General features: G+C 34.8%; 1 protein-coding gene across 3 annotated transcripts; it reads right to left on the reverse strand.

Annotated features, from left to right (window-relative positions):
- Positions 1 to 1,275: 1,275 nt before the first annotated feature.
- On the reverse strand, positions 1,276 to 19,621 carry abhd2b (abhydrolase domain containing 2, acylglycerol lipase b). Of its 3 annotated transcripts, XM_005163017.4 has the most exons (11): positions 19,556 to 19,621; positions 16,735 to 16,856; positions 14,706 to 14,943; positions 13,543 to 13,718; positions 12,450 to 12,617; positions 10,255 to 10,438; positions 9,838 to 9,930; positions 8,065 to 8,166; positions 7,871 to 7,940; positions 5,558 to 5,642; positions 1,276 to 2,108 (listed from the first exon to the last, which is right to left on the reverse strand). In XM_005163017.4, the coding sequence occupies exons 3-11, from the start codon at positions 14,915 to 14,917 to the stop codon at positions 1,930 to 1,932; spliced, it is 1,269 nt and encodes a 422-aa protein (XP_005163074.2). In that variant the 5' UTR covers positions 14,918 to 14,943; positions 16,735 to 16,856; positions 19,556 to 19,621; the 3' UTR covers positions 1,276 to 1,929.
- Positions 19,622 to 21,112: the final 1,491 nt, after the last annotated feature.

Here is a 21,112-nt window from a genome sequence, read left to right on the forward strand (position 1 = left end):
ATAGTAAAAGAATCAGTTTATTAACTTGATTAACTTTGATAAATGGCATCTAAAATGTTTGTTTGGGAAAGAAAAAGTTAGCAAACTAGTGCCATTTTCTCTTAACTTTTAGCCCCGATTTGAACTCGCCGTCTGGTTTTGAGAAACAAATACCTGAAATCACAGGCAAATCGGTGCTCGTTCTCGTGAGTGACAATCACGGGGAGAAATCAAAAACTCTCATTTTCAGTTTATTTGGACCCGAGAAATGGAGGAAAAACTAGTGGAAATTTGGCAGGAGCACTGTGTCTGTTTGACGTGTCATCTGAGCAATATCACAACCGGGTCGAAAAGTAAAAAAAGTTGAGGAGAAATTGCTAATTCCCTTCAAAAGCCAGGTGAGCAAAATAAGTTCATTTTCTAAAGCTAAAGCTTTCTTATTTCCATTATGTAATTAATAATGAAACATATATTACGTGACCTCGCATTGTTTTCATGACACTTCTTGAATTTGATTGGTTGTGCGACTTAGTTTGGACAAAGTTGTCTACGCTTCTTCCTATTTTAAAGTCATGCAGTGTGAAACCTCCTGTCACGGATCCATCCTACAGTGTAAACACAGCACCGACAGAACACTACCCCAGATAGTCATGCAGTGTGAAAACATCCATGACACGGCTACTTTGAAAAATCATGCAGTCTGAAGTTAACATTAGCTGAAAATTACATCTGACATCCCTTTTTATTTTCACTAACCACTGTTCACTAACAGCCCTTCGGGTCACTCGCAAAGGGATGAAATTAAAAATTTGTGTCACTTTCTCTTCACTGATAAGACATACAATCAAGTACGTTCCTGTGTGACTCCAAGCAATATTTCCGGGTAACTTCCCACCGCAACCTTGCTTTCGCTTTAATCAGCCTGTATGATGCAGAAAATCAAACAAGCTAATCCAGTTTGTCATAGTGCAATACAAATATTTTCTCAATGTTTTAACCTTGGTTTAATGCAGGGGTCACCAAACTTGTTCCTGGAGGGCCGGTGTCCTGCAGATTTTAGCTCCAACCCTAATCAAACAGACCTGAACAAGGTAATCAAGGCCTTACTAGGTATACTTGAAACACTCAGGCAGGTTTGTTGAGGCAAGTTGGAGCTGAATCCTTCAGGGACACCGGCCCTCCAGGACCGAGATTGGTGACCCCTGGTTTAATGTAACATGTTAAACAAATAACTCCTATAGAGGTTTAATATATCACAACATAGAGAACGATAGTAAGAATGACAGAGATTGAAAAGAATGTTCAATTGAAACATTTTATAAACGCGAACTCATCTACAAAACATTCAAATGTACTTCTAAAAGTTGCCAATAGAGGGAGATATTAACAGACAAAAAGATTATTGCTACAATTTTTACACTCCCATCTACTACAGCAATTTACTAAATACAAAATTGATTGTGCCACTTAACCAGGAATAAATGATACATATAAAAGTGCGATGGAATAAAGTGTCGATAAAAAATAAGGCAGCCTGAAACAATCAGACAATCAATGTGCAGATTTTCAATTTTCACTTGACTTACAACACCAAATATGAACCATTTTTAACCACTCAGACGATTTGATTCAACAACCATTAGTATTTAATATCCTCTGACAACATAGTATTGAAAAATCTATGTAAATAACAGCTCAGCGTTAGCTACAATAGTTGTTCATCTTTACTACTTAACATCTCCTCTCGCCAAGTATGCTTTTTTAAAAACATGAATCTTTCTGCAAATTTTCATCCTGCGTATCGATACACCATTGACTTCTGACCCACTGGTGTCAGTGTGGATTATTGCTGTGTGTGACTTTCATCAGTTTCCCCCCGTGAAAGTCAGAAACCATCGTCTAAGCTCAACACGGAGCGTGTATGTGTGTTTGTTGTGCATTGTTTCACACTCATTCTTTTTGCTGGTGGCACTGCGGCTTGTGTTTCTCCCACTGACATACAGCATTAGCGTAACTGACGATGACTTTGTCCATCCAGGAAAGAGGTTGAGGAAAGAGAACAGCGCCTTCAAAGAAGCCCAGGTGACCTCCGTGTAGAGTCAGAGCGAAGATCACGTTCTGCTTCTTCTCTGAGAGCAAACACATCAAACCACTTATTAGTCTTCAGAGGAAGCTTAAATGTGATACAAACCAGTGTTCATGTCGTCAATGAAAGGGCAAAAATGTTTGTTGATGACTGCTTTTCCAAGGCTAAGATGGGACAGAATGGCCTTTGGGGGCTGGTTGCAGGAACTCCAGATGTTCACTGACTGCAATGGTAAATTGGCCAATTTTTACAGCTGATAAAACATTTTAACAGCCTGGTACAATAGATGGCTTTGGTGCATATAGCTAATATTAACCTTCATGACACCTGTGGGGGGGGGGGGGGTGATGGGGGGTGAATTGTGACTTGAACTCATCCTTTTAATTTATATTGAGTTATGTTAAGGCCCAATCCTGATTCTATTTTTGTACCCCTTCCCCTTAGCCCTTGCAACCAAGGGTTAAGGGGAAGGGCTTCAAAATTTACCCCTAAGAATTGGGACGGCACTACAGCACCGGCACACGTCATCATAGGTCCTTGCAATCTCTTGCTTCATATGAGTTCAGATGATGGCGACTACTGTAGTGATTCCAGTTGTGTAATTTTTTGGTATTTAACTTCAGGAAACCACTGAAGCCATGTATTATGTTATTATTACGATCTAATGTAGCAATAAGATCAAAACAGTACTGTGCATTTACACAGTGGCCATATTCATCAATGTAAACACACCAAAAACAACATTAACATTATAGCAGACACTGTAAAAAGCTCATTCCCAGCCACTAAACTTTTCTGACAGGGTATTCCAGTGTCATCGAGTTATGATTAGGGATTATAGATCGTGAAATTTAGCGTTTTTTATTTATCTTTTTTTTTAAATACTAATTTGAAATACTAATTAGTGGAACTCCTTACTTCCGGGTGCAGCTGGAGCTAGTGAATTCTGGGAAATTTTTCCTACCCCTTGGTTTCGAGTGTGGTCCTGAAAAATCTTCGTTTAAAGGGGTATATACCCTTTGCCCTTAGCTCTACGCCTTCAAGCTAAAGAGAATTGGGACACCACTACCCCTTCATGGGCATGCGCAAAATGAGGGGTAGGGGTAAGGGGAAGGGCTAAACGGTACAATTGGGATTGGACCTAAGTCTGCATAATTAAGTGTGTGGCTATTTGAGTGACAGCTAGTTCTCACTGCTTGGTGTCTCCTCACCTCAGCTGATTCCGGCTGATTAGCTGCTGAACTCGGCAAATACATCATATTTTTGTTTTGTTTTATGCGGCTTTACACAGTCAATTGACCCTTCGCTAAGCCCCACCCTCCTATGTTACTGTTGCTACTCCTGTCAAGCTTTCGTGCCTGGCACGTCTTTCACAATATGTATGTGCCGGTGTCAGACATTGCCAGGTATAAAATGTTATTTTTGGCGAACAGGTGAGATATCTGAGAAAGCCAGACAAAAAAGGACTGCAGTATGCATTACAGAGGTATATTCATGACAGAGTAGGTAACCGATTATAGAATAATTCAATTCAAATTGAAGCTAGCTTAGCCTAGCTGCCTCATACGCTGACCATTCAACAGCTTACCTCATGCTCAGCAGGAGAGAGGAAATTTACAAATAATCTAATAATATCAAATTAAACGGTGATTTCTCTATTTTTAGCCAAAAAGCCTGATAGACTAATGTTGTGCAATGCAATACAGCGTTACTTACCGACAAGGAAACATGCATAGACAGTGCTTTTACATTATGCATTCATAGATAGAACAGCCAGAAAGGGGAATATCAATATATCAAGCGGAAAAAGACAGCTGTGAAACATAACCAGCTTTGTGTTTTTGTTGGAAACACAGTTTAAATCTGTTTAGGGTGAGAGGTGTGTGAGTTATTGCCGTGGGTCTATCACTAAATGTGTCATGAATATCAAAAACAAAACCAACTTAGCTCCGCTCCTTTAGCGCCCCTCACAGAGCTTGATCCACGCTGGCATTTCTCCTCTTGGGTTTTTGGTTTTGAAAAGGGAAAAAATTCCACCACCCTCTCTAAACTAAGGATTAAAGGTGTCAGATTTGCACAATCCATATGCACACCTCTTTGGCCTGTTTCCCTTGTTCGAAAGCTTGACAGAGTCCCTGCGCGTAGCTACAGTTGCTAAGCATTGATTGGTGGGTAGCTGTTTTTGGGTGTGGCTTAGCGAAGAGTTAATTGCCTTTTGGCATTATATCTTAAAATGAACAGTTAATATGGCATGCTGTGGACTTAATTGTGCTCACAAACCATTCACGTAACCTCTTTTTACCAGGCGAGTGATTCTTATTCTTGAAAATTCTAGAACAGTCCTCTGAAACATTGTCATATACAGTGTTATGCCTGGATTTCAAATATAGCCTTGCATTTACTAACACAGACTATATTTGAAGTATTTGGAAGGGTTTTTTAAGACCATAGAATTTATTAACATAGTGTCAACCAAGCACATGTTCAGAACACAAACGAGTCGCAGGTAATGAAGTTTTAAGCGTTTCTCCAAAAAAAATAAAAATCTAAGCAAAATACTAGCAGGCATCCGTAGCTCCGCTCATGCTCCACCTCTTTGTCCATGTTTGGTATTACTTGTTATTCCTTAAAAGTGATACATCTCTTCAACCATATTAAACATTAATTAGACATCCTAAAGGTTAATCAAACCCATTCAACGCTCTTTGTAAGGCAGCAAAGAATTTGGTTGTGGCCTCTTTAAAAATGCATCAGCTTTTAGGTTCTTCTAAAGCTCAAGGGATGGAGCTGAAGATTAGGTGACCCGTATTTCCTTTGTGTGAGTCGGATAGACTTGTTAATAGCGGCTCGCTGTTGGATCTTTCACCTGAGGCTGAAGGAAGAAGCCAGTAATCCGATAAATAATCACAGAGGAAAGGATCAGATGGCCTTGAAAAATTCAGCACAGGTGTCCAGTGCTGGATCTTAGAGACACTGCAGTGCTGAGAGTCTTAATGGGCCTTAAAGCACTATTACGACATGCATCCAGGAAAACACGTGATGTTGACTGTATTTCAGGCAGCTTCATATTCAACCGGTGGTAACACTTTAAAGTCACATTAAATCTAAAATGCTACAGTGTTTAGTTTTAAAAAGTCAGCAGACCCGTTGCCTTAAAAGCAACAAATTTCTTTTACTTATAAAAAGTCAGTAAACTGTTTGTTTATTTAATATTTATAAGGCAGTGAGTTTACTCTCTTTATTTAAGTAAAATCTACTAACCGCTTTTTACAGTGAATGAAAGTCTGACCATTTGCTTCTGTTGAGCAATCGATGTGATGTCAACCTGAGGGTTTCCATAGCAATTGCATAATACCCTCTCTTACCATTAGTTTAAAATAGACGAAGCTTTTTGTCCAGGCATTTCGGAATTACAAACATCTGAGTTTGCATAGTGCATTTCCATGTCTATTGTACTGTATGTCCAGTTGATTTAGTTTAGTTAATAAATACCTGCTAGTGTTCGAGGTATCGTCAGCAGAGACTGGTGGACTAATGGATCATCTGAAGAGTTCACCAAGAGGAGAGGAACGCTGATCTGAAATAAATGACAAATATTAGTGTTACCATAAAATATATCAATTATGCTAAATTGACTTGTAAAATGTAACTGTATTAGGTTTTAGTAAATTAGTGGCTAGTTCATATACGGTATTACTGTGTATATTACAGTGTAAGTATTTATTCATATAAAAATCTACAAAACTTTACCCAAACCTACACTGTAAAAATATCCTTAAATTAAGGGTTTACCATATTTTGTGATTCATGTTTTCATTTTTTGCCATTCATTTATGCTTTTGAACTGCATTATGGGACGTCAATCTTTCTTCCAAAAATTTTTAACCTTTAAAAGTTTGAAAAGCTTGACTTTTATTAACATTTTTAATAGTTTAAAGATATATACATATATATATATATATATATATATATATATATATATATATATATATATATATATATATATATATATATATATATATATATATATATATATATATATATATATATATAGTCTGGGTTGGTGTTGTATATTACAGTACAAAAGCCTTGTCATAAACTGTAAATTTTCAGTTATTTTACAGACTTATAGGCCATTTCACTGTGTTGATGTCATTGGCATTAGGACATCTCCTGCTTGTTATCAAACTATTTCAAAACTGTAACAAGAGGCATTTCAATCATAACTTTGTTAAAACAGCTATCATAACATTATTTATAAACATGTGGCTCTTTTTAGAGTCGTGGAAACTGTAGAAGTTAAAAATGTAAAACACAAAATACGTTGGGAACATTGTTTTTGTTTACATCCATCAAAATGATCTATTTCTTTCTATATTATTTATTTTACATTTTATTATTCCAAACTACTAAACTATGAATAAAAGTTCAACTGTGGAGTTGACATTAAGTCAACAGAGCAGAGATCAAGGTCCCATAATGCAATCCATAACCGTAAATTAATAGAAAACACTTATGAATCACAACATATGGAAATTACCACTGTAGAACTGGAACATTAGCAGATGTCATTAAAAATAACAGATTAAAGGGCACCTATGATAAAAATCATCTTTTGTAAGCAGTTTGGACAGAACTGTGTGTAGGTATAGTGTGTCCACAGTCATATTGGAGTGATAGAAACAACATTTTGAGGCCCATCATGATGTAGGAGTGCGGTTTCCCCGCCCACCGAATTGATTGACAGCCGCGTATTTACATGTCTCTGTAGTAATGCGTATAATCATATCAACAAGACAGGACCTGCACAAAGCAACTGGGATTAAAAGATCAGTTCAGCTCTCTGTGATCATCAGTCATCAGCAAATGTGATCAAGAAATAGTTTTACAAGTTTAAGATGTTTTTAAAACAGCGCATGTTTGTAATAGATTAAAGCGATTATAACGTCTTTATCACCACAGCCACATGTCAGAACAATTATAAAAGAAGAAACTTTAATCCCGGTTTGTGGACGTTAAATCAGGTTTATTTTGTACATAACATAACGGATATCTATATACCAGTGATTATTAACGTGCATCTTGTCTCATTTGCAGTTCAAAAAAGCGCAAAGTTAAACATGTGCGCTGTGTGTGTGTGCATGAACTGCGTGACAACATTGTGTGTCGCTCATCATGGCAGAAAGGCTTGAATTAACTCAGCAACAAATACATCAAATAATCATAGGTAAAGTTATCACTGTAGTATTTATCAAAAACGTAACGTGAGATCTACTTCCTTCGTGTCTGTCACTGCTGTTTATCTCACGTAACCGAGGCGGAGATTTAGGCACACTCTGACAGGCGTGTGGGAATGGTGGGCGGGGAGAACCAGCATTAAAGACACAGGCAACAAAAACAGCTACAATGTGTTCAGAGCAGGAAAGTCCAATGTTCTGAAAGCTCTGTTTTGAGCTGTAACTTTACAGACACATTCTAGAGACACAAAGACTTATCTTAAATCTTTAAAAGGGGTAAAATTGGTGCCCTTTAATAGATTATACAGGCTTAGACTCTATTTTTTCCAAACGCAGCAATGAATTGCTATGAAATCCAATAGTATTTGGATGCAGCCTTTATGATGCAAGCTGAAATTGCATTGCTTGGTAATACCATGTCAGACACAATGCGCTCAATGGAGCTAGTAACATCACTGTGAGGGGTAGGGTTATGGGTGGGGTGAGTTGAGTGCATTGGATGCAGCTAAGATTGCTCTCTCATGAAATCATGTTGGACTTTTGAGCTGTTTTCCACAATTTTACTTACATTATGAATGTAATGCACGCAGCTTTCCTTCTCATAGTACTCCTTTAGCGAGTTGTGTCCATGAAACTTTCTAAAAGAGACAAAATATGAACACGAGCTGTAGTCTATTACTGTCTTAGCCACTTACAGCAAATGAAAGCCAGAGCTATCTGACATCTAAAAGCAAAATAGTGCGATGAAGGTTTTTCCAGAACCTCATAATGTTGTCATCAATCTGCATGAGAGAGGTGGCTGTATAGAGACGGCTGAGGTCAGCAAACTCCATTCTGCTGGAGTTCATACCAAATAAACTTCCCCTACAAGACACATTCAGGTCACTCATTACAACAGCACTGGAACATTTCATAAGTCCAGCTTACTCAAAATGTTTGTGGAAAGGTATTGCTGCAAAACATTTGAGTAAACTAACATTTTATCTTTGGGTTAGTGAAAATTAATTTGAATTCACTTCGATTTTCTATTATTAAAACTCAGTTACCTTAGTTCTAGATTAATTATAATTGAATTAAAATATTGTATAAACTAATAATGTATCAATGTACCTGCTCAAGAGACATATTTTATACATTGGCATGTTTATAGTTGTGGATAATGCAGTGTATGTACAGTTTTAATGTACACATGAATTCAAAACTAACCAAGTTGATTTTGTTAGCTCACATTGTTGGTTGTGTGGTGAACAATTCATCTGTGAATGTCATAAATTGTTTGCCGATCTAAAATTGAAATCTGAAATGCAATTTCTCATTTAATATTGAGATTCTTTAGAAACTTCGTCACAATATAACAAAAAAAAAAAAAGATCTCAGCTTCTGGTTTATGCAGACTTTAACGTTTTTTCAGTCCATCACCAACCAAATCATAGGCTTTACTAAACACTACAATGTTAACCATATGAATGTGTGTTCTAGTTTCAGTCAGCTGATATGTTTATGTGCAGCTTTTTGTCCCAAAAGGAACCGGTTTCATCTCTGCTAGTTTGCTGACATCGACTTAAGGCCTTGATATACTTTACCTCAGACAAAGTTCTTTTTCGTCCTTAGTCTGAGAGCAAACTTTGAAAAGGTTGAGTGATGGTATAATTTCTCTAACATTCCAACATTTCTGTGCTGCAGAGGGCTGGGTTGTAAATATGTCACGCTGCTTGCATGTACCTCTAAACACAATTACAGCAGCTGAGAGAACAACAGTTACATAAACATTTGCCAAACAAGATTCTCCAACAGGAGAAGTGGAGAGGTGCAACAAGGTGGGTTTCTTGTACAGTGTGTGGCTCCCTCTTAAACAAATCTTCTTTAGAGTCCTTAATTAAATCTCTCTTTGAGTTCTGCTACTCAACTATCCTCCTTTTTGTAGCTAGTGGTGTTGTTTAGGATGTTGTTCTTCTCTCTGACCTCCATGGAATAAGAAACAATTCAGGGGAAGAACACACCCACTGATTGTGTAATCGCCATGGACTCCCCTAAAAGTTTGAGTCGGTGAACTGTTTTAAACTGCCCACATGAACTCAAAACAAATTGTGCTTGAATTGTGTGTTTTCAGTTCGTTTCTTCAATTTAGTTTTCGTTACGTTCTAAGATTTTTTCAGTCAATGCCTAAATAAATCTTTCTTAGACATTATATATGACATCTTCTGTGGGTTAATGGCAAAAACGTGCTGTTTATTTTGATAAGAAAGGATTTCACACCTTTCAAATTTTATTGCTTTCATAATGGAATTCAAACAATAGATGTGGTTCATTTCATTGCTTTCTCTTTACTACTAGTTATAGCACCTAATAAACATGAACATAAACATGACTTCATGACATCTTCATGACAATCTCAGAATACAATACAAAAGATTACGATTAACAAAACATTCATTTCACGTTAACATTAGGCAAACATACTAAAACACAATCAGGTGAATCTTTTGAATAAGATTAAATTCTTCTGTGTAGTGTAATAAATCAATTGACACATACCTGTGGGACAGAATGATTTTTTTCATGTTGTCCGCCATTAGGAAGTTGTAGAGTCTTCTGCACTGATCCCACTGTAGAAATGTCTCCTGAGCTCTAATCGCATGCATAAAGAATGAAAACAATACTCCTTTACCAAATAAAACATTGCTTCTTAATTGTTTAGAGTTTCTGGGGTTATTCATGGACAGCTCAAAGTAATCTGTTAATTCTATTAAGTTGCCTTTAAATCCTTAAAGGTTGAATTGTGAGGAACATAATGCCACATTATTATACTGTTTTTTTTTTTTTTACATTCCGATTATTGTTTAAAGTTCATGCAAAGTGTCATGGGGCATATGAAAAAATGTGACTTTAAAACAGCTCTTTTGTATTAGATGTATTAATAATGTATTAGTGTATTATTAGTTTATTTCTGACCTGAGAGCACTGTAGCCCTGGCAGACACTGACGCAGCACAGCACTCGCTCCTGATTGGCTGGATTTTCCCCCAGGTATTTGCAGGCGATGTTTCCTCCCAAACTGAACCCCACTACGATCAGCTGAGTCTGTGGAAATGTGCGCTTAATGAAGCCCACCATGGCCGAAAACTCCCACGTACAACCTTAAATAAACACAGACACGAGAATATAATTTACTGTTAACATACTGTTTATATTGTATATAAAATATATTATATTACATTTACTATAATATTCTATTATATTAAATATATTATAAAAGTAGTTTAAATTATTTAATTCATAAATAATATAACATAACTATTAAAAAATAAATTTAATTAATATGCAGTTGCCCTCCTGTGAATCATTAGCCCTCCTGGGAATTAAATTTTTACATTTTTCCCAAGTGCTGTTAAATGGAGAGAAGATTTTTAACACGTTTTTGAACATAATCATTTATTAACTAAGCTTTAATAACTTGTTTCTCCCATTATCACAGTATATAATATTTAAATAGGCAAATCATTGGGCAGTAGGCAACAGATGTTTGTTATGTAGCCAACTGAAAAAATAAACATTTTAAGAGGACTAAAATAATGACCTTTTTAAAATAATAACAAATTGCTTTTTTCCAGTCAAACTAAAAGAAACTTTTAAAATTACATTTTATTTCAAATAAAAATTTTGTTTAAAATTAAAAGCCATATGCACAGTCATACACAGTACGATATGCAGTGAAATGCAAGGCAGCATTTATTAAATGTAAAAGAATTGTTAAATATTTATTGAAGTTTTAAATAACTGCTTTCTTGTTGTATGTAGTTTTAAATGAAATTATTACTCCAGTCATTATTGCTTTTATTACTATTACCATTAATAATAATAATAATAATAATGATAATAATAATAATAATAATAATAATAATAATGATCATGATCACCTCACAGCAAGAAGGTCACTGGTTCAAGCCTTGGCTGGTTCAGTTGGCATTTTTGTGTGGAGTTTGCATGTTCTCCCCGTGTTTGCTTGGGTTTCCTCAGGGTGGTCTGGTTTCCCCCACAAGTCCAAAGACATGTAGTACAGGTGAATTGGGTAAGCTAAATTATCCGTAGTGTATGATTGTAAATGAGAATGTATAGATATTTCCCAGTGAAGGGGTGCAGCTGGAAGGGCATCCGCTGCGTGAAACATGTATGCTGAATAAGATAGCAGTTCATTCCACTGTGATTAATAAAGAGACTAAGCCAAAAAAAAAATGAACGAACGAAAGAATGAATGAATGATAATAATAATTATTATTATTATTATAAGTTGACGGTTCATTCCGCAATGGCGACCTATGATTAATAAAGGGACTAAGCCGAAAAGAAAATGGATGGATAAATGAATATTATTATGATTTTGAATATTATTATTATTATTATTATTATTATTATTATTACAATTTATAAAAATCATCTTTAAAATCACTGGAATAAATTATTAAATTAAATGATGTTTAACAGAGCAAGGAAATTTTCACAGTATGTCTGTTAATATTTTTTCTTTTGGAGAAAGTCTTATTTGTTTTATTTCGGCTAGAATAAAAGCAGTTTTTAATGTTTTAAAACCCATTTTAGGGTCAAAATTATTAGCCCCTTTAAACAGTTTTTTTCAATAGTCTGCAGAACAAACCATCTTTATACAATAACTTGCCTAATTACGCTAACCTGCCTAATTAACCTAATTAACCTAGTTAAGCATTTAAATGTCACTTTAAGCTGTATAGAAGTTTCTTGAAAAATATCTAGTAAAATATTATTTACTGTCATCATGGCAAAGATAAAATAAATCAGCGACTAGAAATGAGTTATTAAAAATATATATATAAAAGTGTAAATTATGGAATATAATAAGCAAAAACAGACAATTTTAGATATGTAAGTAAAAGTTATAGCTATAGAAAAAAGAACACATACAATATAAAAAAGTCTTAGCTATACAAACACACTTAGAAAACAGAGAATTGTTAGAGAGGAATATCTTACAGTATATTCTACAGGTGGTTTATAAAACGTTTATGCATGTCAAGTGTTTAACATTTTTATTATGAAACAAGCCTGTCAGCTTATCTTAAAAACGCTTTGTTTTTCACAAGCATGTTTGTTTCATCACAAACACACGTGGCTCACCGTAGGTGAACATCCTCGGGGACGTGAGCTCGATGTTTGGCAGAGCTCCGAGATGGTTGAGAACAGCGCACCTGTAGCCCTGTTTCTGAGAGTAATCCACAAAGGTCCTTATATAATGCTTCTCACTATGGTTCCCGATCCCAGGACAGATCACCATAGTGATGTCATCTGTGATGAGACATGGACAGATAAACATGAGCAACCCCTTCAGCCCTCCAGAGGAACACCAGTCTCATCAGCACACTCCAATAATCTTAATTTACAACTTAGGTGAGACAGTGGAGGAATAAACACTACTTCTCATAAAGTTTTTTCTTGGCATAATGTAAAGACAAAATCTAAAATTAGGACAGGGCCGGTAAACGATATCATATCGAATCATGAAAGTATTTATGTCAATAACAAAGATAAGCTCTAATAATCACACAGCAGAAATGTGCAACAATGGGAATCTAAGTGTGTTGATATTAGAGATGTACTGAATTTTCTGCCATTGAAAATTTATTGGCTGAAAATATGTTATGCCATTTAATAGACCCTCTAATTTTTGTGGCTTTAGTCATTGTTTGGGTGCTCTTGTGGTAAATCTAGAAGCATTAACAACTTATATCGAAATATATATCATCATCATTCAACATGGAAAATAGTTATCAAGATTGTATTTTTGCCATGTCATCCAGCCCCATCTAAAATACAGTGTGATTCATTGCACTCTATATCAAATTGTGTCTGTAGATTTCAGTTATAATACAATTTTTTAAAGGCCCTTACAGACACCAAACTTCACTTTTTAAAAGAGTGGTTCAGTCATAAACAAGTTGCCTGATATTTTGTCAATATGTAAAAAAAAAAAAAAAAAAACCTATTTTGAATGCAACTTTATCCAAAGTTCAGGTTTTTGTGTCAAAAATGTATGCATATTGGTGTAATCTTATAAAATGTATCATTTGAAAATTCACACATTTTAGAAATCTCATAATTTAAAAAGTTTGCAATTATTTATGTAATCAACCAAATAAATACATTTGTTATTTTACCCTATTTAAATTTTGTTGCGTAAAAATACATTTTGTTTCAGTGAACCCAAGCTCACCTCCAGTGCTGTGGACCCCCTGCGGCTCAAACAGGTCAAAGGTAGCTGTGGCTCCGTCTTGCATGGGCAGAAACTTACGAAGCCCGCAAGGTTTAGGTGATTTCACTCGTCCAATCTTTCCATAGAGCGCCGTCTGCAGATGACCACTCTTTCCCCATAACAAAGGAGGGATGTACCTGGAGACGAGGGAACATGGTGCAAAGAGTAGCTCAAATGTATTCAAGTGCTGAAAACTAATATTTGCAATAGCCAGAAGCACATTCGTATGGGTCAAAATGATTTTAAAAGATTAAGTAAAGATAATGTTTCACGAAGATATTTAGCTAATCTCATTTTTTTTTTGTTTTTAGAAAAGTGCATTACTAAGAACATTTAATCAATAATAAATGTATACTTGCACAAGCATTCTAAAAATCTGTATGATTTTTCTTCTTTTTTTTTCTGTGTCTTGCATATACAGTACATTGATCTTTTGATTTGAAAGCTTTTTCTTTATAAAGATTAAATATAATAGATTAATCTCAAAAGTCTTTGCATTAGAAGGCCACCAGGGCCAATTATCTTCTAAAACAGACTCACATGCATCCAGTATATAAGAAAACACCTTTTTTCATAATACACATTTAAATCACCTCAGTAATTAAAGTTTCAAACAGTGATTTTTTTTTTAAGATTCATTCTTTTTTAAACCCCTCCTTTCCACAAGTCTCCTATGGTCTGATTCGTCCAATGGCCAATTAAAATTAAATAGTATTTATTGCTATTTGTCTACCATCAAACACATCAGTTAAAATCGACTAATAACAGGTAAAAAATTGCTCAAGCAAATATTTAAAGGATTTTACAGACAAAAATGCTTTTAGTCGCTCTTCATTTGTTCCAAATCTTGTAATTTTTACCACAAAAGAATTTTTTAAAACCGTTTATAACCTTTGACTTCAAAAAGAAAAAAACAAAAAGAATAAAACATAGTCAATGGCCACTGGTTTACAACATTCTTCAAAAAAATCTTCTTTTGTGTTCATCAGAAGAAAGAAAGTCAAATGTGATTGAAACAAGCGGAGAATGTTTAAACGACTGACTTTTAGTTCTTTTAACTTATTTTACCACCTAAAAAAAAACTGTAGCAGAAAGATGGAGAGATGGCAGGAAACAACACTCACTCTTTGGTCAGGACGGGGCAGGACTTGAGCAGGTAGTGATTGAGAGGGGTGTCCTGACAGGTGATCTCAGCGGCAGCTGTGGGACACTTGAGGTTGAGGCTGCGCACAATCACGTACAGCACCGCGGCTACTGCTGCCAGCTTCATGCCGTCAAACATGGCAGGCATTTCAGGAGACATGGTGCGCACGTCTGCCTCCAGCTGGGCACTCATGGTGGACTTCTTTACTAGTGGCTGATCTGAGGGGGGAAAATACAATTAAGTATGAAACTAACAAATAGGTGAATGATGACAAGACGTTTTCAGGCATTAAAATAGTAAAAGTGTAATATAGCTTCAATTTATTTCTGGAAATTAGATTGTGTCCTGTTTTATTTATTTATTTTCTTTTCTGAGCAAAATATGATCACTATTTTATGAAGATGCCACTTAAATTACTTGAAAAAATTGTGGTCAGTCATATTTAAAACAGAAATCGTCTAATGACGGCACAGTGGCGTAGTGGGTAGCATGTTCGCTTCAGAGCAAAAAGGTCCCTGGTTCGAGCTTTGGCTGGCTGGGTCAGTTGGCATTTCTTTGTTGAGTTTGCATGTTCTCCCCTATTTGACTGAGTTTCCTCCGGGTGCTCCAGTTTCCCCCACAAGTCAAAAAACGTGTTACAGGTGAATTGGGTATGCTAAAATTGACCGTACAGTGTATGAGTGTGTGTATCGATGTTTTCCAGTGATGGGGTGCAGCTAAAAGGGCATCTACTGCGTAAAAACATATGCCGGATAAGTTGGCGGTTCATTCCGCTGTGGCTACCTCAGATTAATAAAGGGATTAAGCCGAAAACAAAATGAAAGAATAAATGTATAATAATAATAATAATAATAATAGTTCTTGTTGTTATTATTATTATTATTTAAAGACTAAAGAGGACTTTTTTTAGACCCCTGTGCATTTTTTTGTAGAATATCAAATACACAAAAACATATTTTGCATGGATCAACTGGAAAAAACTTAAGAATTCCTCTTGATATTTATAAAATGCTGTATATAAATGTAATTTTTTTGGAAACTATGTTTAATAACCTTTACTTTAATTATTTTTTATTGAAAAGCATTTATCGTTAAAATAAAATAGTAAGCCTTAAAATGTCATAGTTCTTAACAATATTTTTATATAAAATATTAGAAATGAACTTGCCAACTGCCTTTTAAAAATATTTCTCCTTTTATCACCTCAGACATAATTTTTCATTGGCATATTTGGGTCAAAGACGAGACGTCCCATTTCCACACACAAAAGAGATTTTATATTCATAGAAAGCATATTACAATCGAGCAAACTGTCTGCTTTAATCTTTTAATCTTTGTTAAAATAAATTGTCAAGATAATATGCATGAATAAATGTTCTGTTGCCCTTCAGCGTAAGAGATATATTTATGTAAAAAAAACACTGATACTTTTGTTGTTACTGATATTTTAATTTTTTTTTATAATACTGATCATTTTATTTAAAAGGTGTATTGTAAAATAAATAATAAGATCAGTGATTTTAAATTCTTTGTGACAAATGAGTAAAACTGCTTTGAAAGACATCGGCAAAGTCTCATAATTTAAAATGATTAATAAGATTGATTTAAAATTATTTAAAAAGGATTAATAAGCCTGACTTGTTGGTAAATAAACTAGAAATTGTGGTTGAATGTAAACATGCATATCATATACTACATTTATTATTGTATCTATATATATAGCATTTTTATTGTAAAAATAATAAAGGGAAAGAATAAATGATTTAAACAAATGAAGTGTTATTAAATTAAACAGGACATATCAGGATGCATGACAAAAATAAGGCATATTACAATTTAAAGCTGGAAACACCCATTTTTGTCTCAGACCCAAATACACACCTGTGCAGACACACATGCATATCCAATCAAATACAAAAGAAAGTGAACAGACACACAATAAATATACAAAAAAGCATTTAATAAAACTCAATTTAAAAACAAAGACTGCTAATAAATTCATACCACACCTTGACTGTAAAAAATATATATTTGTGCAGGGTTTGAGAGCAGCTCCTGAATCTCACGGTTCAGTCCAACAGACAAACAGCAGCGCTTCACTGACCCAGATGTGTCATCCAGTCAAAGTGTCCTGCATCATGCAAGAGTTACAGGAGGTTAAGCTGACTGCTCTCACTGACAGACAAGAACTCTGCGACTGGAGCTAAGTACACTTTTGACTGACAGCTACATTTATGCCAGAAAGGTTAACAGCGCATTTTAATACCAACATCCTGCAACATCTGCCACTGGCCATGAAACTCAACCTGGATTGTTTTATTTAAAGCAAGCAGAACAAAATGGTGATACACATATACTTATTAATATCATTATATGAATATTGTTATATTTAATAACAGTAATATTACAAAGCTAATGTCTATTTAATACATTTCTTAGTTTTTTAATTTATTTTATATTTAAAGTAAAAATTATGATAATAATAAGAATAATAATAAGTATACTTCTTCTTATTATTATTATTATTATTATTATTATTATTATTATCATTATTATCATTATTATTATCGTAATCCTGATTTTATTTAATAACATTAACATTACAATTCTAAAGTTTATTCATTTTTATTTAAATTTTTTGGGTTTGTTTCATATTTATAAAATAATAATAATAATAATAACAATTATTATTATTATTATTATTATCATTATTATTATCATCTTCATTATCTTTATCCTGATTTTATTTAATAACAACATTACAATGAAAATATTTATTTATTTTTATTTATTTGTTATTTTATTTGTTATTTGTGTTTGTTTTATATTCATATAATAATAATAATAATAATAATAATAATAATAATAATAATAATAATAATAATAATAATAATAATAATAATAATAATAATAATATTATTATTATCTTTCCCAGAGATGGGTTGCGGGTGGATGTGCTGGATAAGTTGGTGTTTTATTTCGCTGTGGCGACCCTGGATTAAAAAAGGGACTAAGCCGAAAAGAAAATGAATGAATGAATAATTATTATTATCATTATTATTATTATTATTATCATCATCATCATTATCATCATCAGCAGCATCCTTTTTCATTTTAAAACAAGAAAATTATAGTATTAATTTTTATACATTTTATGTATCTGTTTGTTTTTGTGTTTGTTATTATTATTATTATTATTATTATTATCATTTTTATTATCATCATCATCATCACCACCATCCTCTTTTTTATAAGAATAAAATTATAATGTTAATGTTTACTAATTTTATTTATTTATTTGTTTTTGTATTTATTATTATTATTATCATCATCACCATCATTTCTTTTACAACAATAAAATTACATTGCTAATATTTATTCCTTTTATTTGATTGTTTGTTTGTTTTTACTTATTCGTATTATTATTATTATTATTATTATTATTATTAATAATTATTTTAATTAGCTTTATTCTTGGCATAAATTGCCATCTTTGTTGTTTCCTTCTCATTAAATATTTTTATTTGCATTCGATGTTTGACTAATGTTAATTTTATGCCTTCTATGTAACATTACAGCCAAAAAATTTTTTACTTCCAGTATAGAAAACCCCCTTAAAGACTTGATTTGATTAATTCCTATTGATAATTAAATGCGCATAACATTTTAAAGTTTTTATTTATTCTGTACATATTTTTCAAATATTGTAAATGTTTTTTTTTTAAACCCCTGCCTAAAATAAAAAACATTTCTAAATTTTTTTCTGTGCATAAGTTTTGAAACATTTAAATGAGTATTTTTGCACTGTCCTGGAATTTTAAGATAACTGAATAAAAATGATAAAAATGCCCACATGAAAAGAAATACTATAGTAATTTAGAATAGATACCATACTGGTAAAGTGTATTATGGTGTATTTAATACATATTAGGTGAGGCAGTGGCGCAGTAGGTAGTGCTGTTGCCTCACAGCAAGAAGGTCGCTGGTTCGAGCCTCGGCTCAGTTGGTGCTTCTGTGTGGAGTTTGCATGTTCTCCCTGGCTTCACGTGGGTTTCCTCCGGGTGCTCCGATTTCCCCCACACTCCAAAGACATGCGGTACAGGTGAATTGGGTAGGCTAAATTGTCCGTAGTGTATGAATGTGTGTGTGAATGTGGGTGTGGATGTTTCCCAGAGATGGGTTGCGGCTGGAAGGGCATCTGCTGCATAAAAACTTGCTGGATAAGTTGGCGGTTCATTCTGCTGTGGCGACCCCGGATTAATAAAGGGACTAAGCCGACAAGAAATGAATAATACATATTAGTATTCACAGCTTTTTGTTATTGAATGCTGCAGCATTAACTATAGTGAACTAATAAACCGTAATAAACACTGTAGTAGCCTATACTTTAGTCTTTACAGTAAAGTGTGATGTATTGTACTATAATATAGCCTATCCTAGTGTAGAAAACTACAGTATTGGGTTATTTGTTCATATTACTATAGTCATTGGGTTACCATAGGTTATAGAATTACCACAACATACAAATTCCAATACTTTACTGTAGTACAGTTTCAAAACACTGTGATATTGTCTATGAATATCTTTCTGGTCAATTTCTTGCTTTCCATACAAGGTTTATTGTTAGAATTTGATGGTTTATAATGTTTAACTGTGTTTAAAACATCATAACTTCTGTCATGGTTTCTAGTGCGTGTTTATAAACACATCCCTAAGAAAGGTATTACGCTTGGTGTTCACGCATCTTATCCTAACGAGACAGGCTATGCCAACTATGAAAGCAAATTGTAAACATGCGCAACAGCTTATAAAAAACTAAACAATCCTGACCTTGTGTTGAAAGTTGTCCAGTGTCTGTGGTGCTCTCGACATCTTCTCTGTACTCGCCGACACTACAAACATCAGCGCAGCATCACTCACTTTACACCCAGCAACTGGAGCGCGTTCTCATATCTGCGCTCTGATTGGGCGAGCGTCAGAGTGACGTCAGACTCGGCGCGCCCACGGTGCTATTGATATTCAGTAAAGAGGTAGAATTACTTTACTGTCATTCAAGAGGTGCTACTACAGGACGTGAACGAAAGCTACAAACACACACACAAACAAACAATCTAAGTTATGGAAATATGTGAGGGAAAAGTTAAAATAGGTCATATTTATGATTATTTTACAGTCTATTCATATTTAGAAAACTTTTAAAATTTTTAACATGTCAGCACAACTGTTGCCTACTTAAAAGCATAGTTCACCAAAAAATGAAACTGTCCACCTCACCATAAAACCAAAACACTCCAGTGGTTTTAAACTTTGATGGGGTTTTTCTTCTGTTGTACACAAAACATTCATTCATTCTTTTCGGCCTATTAATCAGGGGTCGCCACAGCGGAAAGAACTGCCAACTTATCCAGCATGTGTTTTTACACAGCAGATGCCCTTCCAGCCACAACGCAACAGTTACCAAATTACACCTTGTTCCCTGAGAGGGGGAACGGAAATGCTATGTGGAAAACTTCTACTATGGGGATTTTGTCAGAATCCAATCATCTGAAAGAGTATAAAAACGGGCCAATAAGTTGGCGGCGTCAGCGTTCGCAGCTAGCGTCAATGACAATTAGACTGGTTGTAAAGAGGCAGCTTGTGCCACGCTAGACATCCTTTTCTAGCTGAAAGAGCCTTTTACAGCTACTAGCTAAGGGACAATCGTTGTGGCGAAGGAACATAGCATTTCCGTTCCCCACCTTGGGGAACAAGGGTTAATTTAGTAACTGTTGCATTCACCTTCAGGAGGGGAACTTCAATGCTATGTGGAAAACTTTTACTATGGAGAAATCTATGGAAAACGCTACAACGAAAGAATCTTACATGAGCACACCTGTATCACCAGAGACGCAGTCTTTCAATGTGACCCCTGGCATTTACTTACCTTATTTACCTGTTCTGGTTTAGATATATTTTTCGGAGAGTCGTAAAAATAAACCTAGTTACATTCTAGGAATTTTAGATACAACAGTATGTTGGGAAAGCGTTCAGTCCCAATAGGGAGGATGCTGCGGAGGCCACCTGCAGCCTAAATGGGGAGACCTTGTGGCAAACAGCAAATGGACTAGCCCTGATAAGGGGGAGTGCTCATGTGAGAACATGGTTAGCGGGAGGGACAACACAAGCCTGCCTAGAGGGGGGACTATATCATGGCTGAGTGAGTATATGGAATCGCCAGTGGGATCACACATAGCAGGCAGCTATACCCAGAACGCAGGCTGACCAACAGGCATGCCAGCAATGTAACGGGCCAACACCTGAATCCTCCGCTGAGTCAGATGCTTGGGGCCTCGGAGAAACTCTGCAGGGTTCGCCAGGTGGGAAACTCAGCTGACAAAGCAAGAAAGC

This window comes from Danio rerio, chromosome 25 (genome assembly GCF_049306965.1).
Source record: "Danio rerio strain Tuebingen ecotype United States chromosome 25, GRCz12tu, whole genome shotgun sequence".
NCBI classification, from domain to species: Eukaryota; Metazoa; Chordata; class Actinopteri; order Cypriniformes; family Danionidae; genus Danio; species Danio rerio.